The sequence below is a fragment of the Diabrotica undecimpunctata genome, chromosome 2, assembly GCF_040954645.1.
Source record: "Diabrotica undecimpunctata isolate CICGRU chromosome 2, icDiaUnde3, whole genome shotgun sequence".
Lineage (NCBI taxonomy): Eukaryota > Metazoa > Arthropoda > Insecta > Coleoptera > Chrysomelidae > Diabrotica > Diabrotica undecimpunctata.
This window is the reverse complement of record NC_092804.1, coordinates 95,623,406-95,629,234: the sequence shown is the minus strand read 5'-3', so window position 1 is coordinate 95,629,234 and position 5,829 is coordinate 95,623,406. Positions and strand designations below refer to the sequence as shown.

Genomic DNA, 5,829 nt, shown 5'->3' with positions numbered 1-5,829 from the left:
CTCGCCCCCGTTAGAAGACTCCATAAATGGAGCCTTCGACGATCGCTTCGACGACCAAACTAGTACTAATGTATATGTATTAAACTATAGTAATAGAATGTAACTGTGTTTAGCACTTTCTAAATCATAAAATTTCGCAGAGAACTTTAAAATGTGTAATTTAACTTGAGTTTATACGTAAAACTATCAAATTAAACTTTAAAATGCAGAGAACTTTTAAGTTCGTATTTACACTTTGACGTTTATTTGACCGAAAATTAAGTCAACTGACCAATTATACAAGATTGTAAGCAATATGTTTAGCCTAGTATAATGGAGTATGATATGTACTGAATTTAAAAGTTAGTAAAATAATAGCTTTCATGTTAGTGTACCACACAGTGGCTATTGTTCATCACTACTTTTTAACATGTTCGTTAAAAAGATATATATGTAAAAATTTTGACTTTTTTTCTTAGCAAATGTTTAAAATTTATTTAGTGTATTTTTTTTCTTAATGTGTTGTGAATTCTATTGAGTGAAACAACTTGTTTCTGAATGTAGCTAAATGTAACCACATAACTTTTTATAAATGAAATAAAAATGTGAGTTCAGAGTACACTATTGACAGTAATGCTCTTAAATATTTTGATGTAATTAAATACGATACATACAGACGATAGTGATTTAGAATCAACGCATATAAAAAGTTTTAAGCAAAGGTGAGTTTATGCAGGTCTGGTATTTTAGATAAACTTTTAAGTGGTTAGACATTGTCCTGAACTGCTTAAAATAATTTACTTAAATGTTCGCTCTAGTAACCTGAGATTTAGTCGAATCCATAATACTAATTAATATGGATTTACATGCCTATATACATTTATAAATATATCAAAGTTATAAATATTAATGGTATTTAGAATTTGGACGTTAGACTTAAGAGGAAAGTCAGAAAAAAAGTTTGAAACAATCTAATGAAAAGGATTAGTTATGTTTGTTTGCTTTATTATATATTGTTAGTTGTAAGGTTAAATAATTTATCACCGGTTTAATCATATTTTTGCAATAATTTTAAAAATAAAGAAAAATAAAACCTCTAGTCAAAACATGAATGTTCAAAAATAAAACAAAGTCAATGATTTCATTCGAAGAGCATATGAAACTAATCCCCAAAATTTTCCTTATCTTCGTCAGATGATGTTTCCTCGTCTATATCTATTACCAAAGGCTGCACTTTGGTTGATAAAACAACCTTTTCTTTTTCGTAACTCTCTATAATTATTTTATGGGTATGGCGAACATAATTTTTCCACTGCTCCCTAGTTACATTATTGATAGCTGTTGCCCAAACTTCTAAAACATTTTTATTCCCCAATATGTGCTGATCATAAAACCGTTTCGATTGACTCCACACCATTTCAATAGCATTAAAGTGACAGTGATAGGGAGGCAAACGAAGTACTTCATGACCAGCTTTGTTAATTATCTCATCTACAGCATAATGTTTTGGAGATCTGGGAAGAGCTTTAATAATATTTAATAAATTTGTCTTAGAAGTATGCAGTGGAAATAGAATGCCTTTACTTCTAAGCCATCCTTCCAATTCTTCTTTTTTCCAAGATTGGGTTGGCCATTTATTTACTTGCCGACTGTGATAACTAGCATTATCAAAGATGATCATTGATGGTTCCTCCAATCTTGGTAGAAGATCTTTCTCCAACCAACCCTCGAAAATATCAGCATCCATTTCTCCATGATAGTCTCCCGTTTTGGAGCCCGATTTAAAAATTAAACTTGCTCCGTTTATAAACCCATGCTCTGAGCCTGCATGTAAAAATATGTACCTACAACACAAATAATTCTATCTAATAAAAACAAATTTCTTTACATGTAATGAAAATATGCTTTCTGTAAAAAATATACTTTATTAGTTTTGGAACTAAAGTCCTGGAACAGAAAAAAAAACCCATTTTAGTCAGTTAAGAGAATTAATAAATTATATTGTAACGCTTGCCGTGCTAAAATAATATTACAAGGCCAGAATCGCTCGTTGTCGAAGAGAATAGGGCGGGGTTATAGAAACTATATCGTATTTTAAATTCAAGCACAATTAGATAATATGAAATTATAATTTATTATTGGACGCCACCCCTGGTTTATCCTCGAAGGGGAAGAGCAAAAAAAAAATTACGATTTATTGAAAGTTTACAAGAAAACTATTCTTTATTATTTCTTAGTAATGAACAAAAAGAAAACATTAAAAGTTACGTCATCCCAAAGGGATTCCAAAATATTATTTTATGTTAACATTATCATAAACAAAAAATCTTTGTATCGTATTAAATTAAGAATTGGTTATAAAGAAAATGAATGCATATATATATTAACCCCAAATTTCGAAATTTGTTTACATTGAAAATAATATAGTTATTTATAAACTAGGAACAATGAAGAAAATAAGCCTTTAAATTAAATTAGAACACTTCACTATATTTTCATTTTTTTTGAGTTCATAATCATTTCTGTTGTCCTGAAAGTAGGTATAATAAAAATTGGTACAACCTTAATCTGCTCTGTTTCTCTTCTTATTTAATCAGTCACCAAATAAACCATTGATTCAGCTACGTACTATATCAAATCACCACCATCCTAGATAAGAGGGGTTAGGGATTCCATAAAAAGATACTGCTACTGGGCCATGATCTGGAATAACTCCATAGCAATACTATCTTGCGACGAGTATTAGAAATATAATATCAGCATTATAGCCTCTCCAATAAGGGTCTAAAAAAATAAATATCTATCTGAAATATGGACAAGAAAAGGATCTATTAGCTCACCTCTGAATTGAGACCCACTTTGGAAACACGTCTTAACGGTTGGGCGGTCTTAACAGAAAAGAGCGAAGCGCTATCATGGCGCCTGAATCTGGAAATTGGGCGTGAGTGACAAGTTGAAAAATATGCTCATCTACCGGATATATTTGGGAATTACAGAAGAATCCTTGAGTCGGCTACAAGTAGGTACTTGACAGATAGATGGGGTTAGAAGTTTAATTAAAAAAAATATAATCGAAATATATAATGAGTTTCTTTTAAATCTTTTGAAACGGTTACACAGCCCTCCCCACGATTTCAACTGGGTACCAGCGTGGAATCGGACTAGGCATGGTGGCACACCATACTAACCTTTTCAAAAGTGGGAATAGATATACGGAGAGGTAAGACAAACAGAATGGACAAATATAGCTACAATCTGGACTCACAGAATCCTTCTTTCACAACTCACGTGGGAACAACTCAAAGATTTCAGAACAAAGCGAAACAGAACGCATAGAAATGACTCAACTATAAAAATGTAAACAAAAAAAAATTGCATTCTCACTCTCAAAATGCATAGGGTATTTCACCTATAACCAATATCATGAACAAAGCGGAATAAAACAAAACATATCTACAAATCATTATTTGAGACCAAATGCTCGCATTCAATCGAAACAATATAATTAAGATATTATTATTTGAAATTTTATAAGTAATATAAAGCAAAACATACTAGTGTTGTCACCAAGATACAAAACAGATAATTTACTGCGTAGTCGTTATGAGACCTAACACAATAAAACACAAAAAAAATAATGTTATCGTTTGGTCGGAAGCGTAGAGTCTTTCATCTATGACTTAATCCACGAATAACATAAGAATAATAATACAATCGTATCATTAACGCCATAAGATACAAAATACAAATGTGTCATCGTTTGTTCGGAAGCATAGAGTCTTTCATCTATGACTTAATCCACGAATAACATAAGGTAATAACGCAGCGCGTCATTATAGACACATTTAGAAATACACAAATAAAAGGAAAGAGTTACTAATAGTTCAAAATTGGGTACATTAAAGTTCTACAAAGACAAGCCTTAATAAGTTTACTGGGAGAGGTAGACATCAGAATTTCTGTAAGACACATCTATATTTAGAAACAAAAAAAGGCTGATGTTTAGTTATTAGTATGACAACTAGAATTTGTGATAACTAACGTGTATCATCCGCCTATAATAGGGACAACATCGGTAGGTCAACTTCGGGTAGGGTTAACTTCGGGTAGGGTCTAAATAATTCTAGATTACATAACTAAACAAGTATTGGAGAACTAAAAAAAGTTTCCTGACGCGGTAGGCTGTTATTCTAGATTTATTACTGAAATACAATTATGAATGGCTTATCATTCCGACGAGTCAACTAGCGGGAATCCGCTTACTTCATCCCTAGCCTTCCTCAGTGTCTGGCCATTCAGAATATAGGATGTTAGACAGCAATAATCTTTTCAAACATTATTTTGGGGGGTTTCGAATAGAGAGTCGAAATTTGAAGGTCTTCACACTAAGAGTAAAACTTAGGCAAAATGAACAGATACTATAATGAACTATCATTGGTAACTAGACAGAGGAATCTTGATATCTTTGGTATAGATACCAAAAAAAAATTACTTGGATTTATAAATCCGTAAAATAAGATAAATTGAATTTTGTATCCACTTGAAGACAACTAAAGGTATGTACAATTTATTGTAATATATACTAACATAAGCATAAAAATATCACATTCTACCAAGGCATTCTAAAAATAAAATGAGATTAAGTTTTGCAAACACCCTTAAAATCAATATAGGTTCTTGGTCGGGGTAGCATAAACTCAAGATCTCGATCAATACAAACTAGAGAGAGAATAATACCGAAGTAGAATAAGATAAGATAAAAATAAAATTTATGTCGAAAAGAAATACGACATATATACACACATATATATATATATATATATATATATATATATATATATATATATATACATATATATATATATATATATATATATATATATATATATATATATATATACATATATATAGACATATTGAACACAATAAATGATCAATATTATAATAATAAAGGGGTGCGAGCCAAACTGAGTTGCTCTGGAGATCGACGTGCGGAGTCTCCTACACTACTTCCAGAGGCTCGTCTCTTTGCGACAACATCTGAGATACACAAAATTATTAATTGGAATAGGGATAGGTCCACTAATCCACTTGACTATAGCAGGATGCTCCCTGACTAATAGTCAACACCACCGACATAAAACAAGGGTTGTCGAGACAGCTCAAAAAAAAATTGAAACGTGTCAACTTCCTGAAGGGAAAGAAGCACTAAGGGACAGATTTGCCGAAGCAAAGTGGTATTCAATGTACTAAGTACTAGGGTATCAGTGCTGTACTGACCCCACGCCAAAAAAATTTGGAAAGGAAACGAATCCTCTCCAGGATAAAGTTCGCGTTAGCGCAACTCTTCCTGTACACGGGCCACGGAGGGGTTGAATAGTCGCTGGAGAAGGTAGCAAATATTAAGTACGCAAGGCGTAAAGGGAATTAACTAAAAAATTAAAAATTAAGAATGGACTGAACATTTTAGAAGAAAGGCAGGATGGCCAATAGTTCCATAAGAATATCCTCTGGGATTGATCACAGTGGAAAATTTCCAAGAAGGAGACTTCCAGAAGGACAAAAGAAGAAAATAAATCCAAACCGTTAATACACATCTTGGAGAAGCAGAAAGAAAAGGGGTATATGGCATACAAGCCACAATCGCTACACAAATAGTTCAGTCTAAAACTGTTGTTTTCAAAAGAAACAAAAAAAATCGTAAGAGTCTTCCACGAAACAAAAACTTACGATAAGACTTAAAAGGAACGGAAGAATCATTATAATCTTCCAAAGAAATAGAAAAATATTACAGTCCATCGTCAATAATAAAAAAATCATGATGTTGGCTGTAACACACCACAACAATAA

The 5,829-nt window shown here is 32.0% G+C and overlaps 1 protein-coding gene across 1 annotated transcript; it reads right to left on the bottom strand.

Moving 5' to 3' along the window:
• Positions 1 to 1,141: 1,141 nt before the first annotated feature.
• LOC140433806 (uncharacterized) lies at positions 1,142 to 1,726 on the bottom strand. Its single transcript, XM_072521782.1, has one exon. The coding sequence runs from the start codon at positions 1,724 to 1,726 to the stop codon at positions 1,142 to 1,144; it is 585 nt and encodes a 194-aa protein (XP_072377883.1).
• Between the last annotated feature and the right edge of the window lie 4,103 nt (positions 1,727 to 5,829).

Excerpts from the sequence above, each read along its gene's own strand:
- LOC140433806 (XM_072521782.1), bottom strand. The coding sequence starts at position 1,726 with ATGGATGCTGATATTTTCGAGGGTTGGTTGGAGAAAGATCTTCTACCA.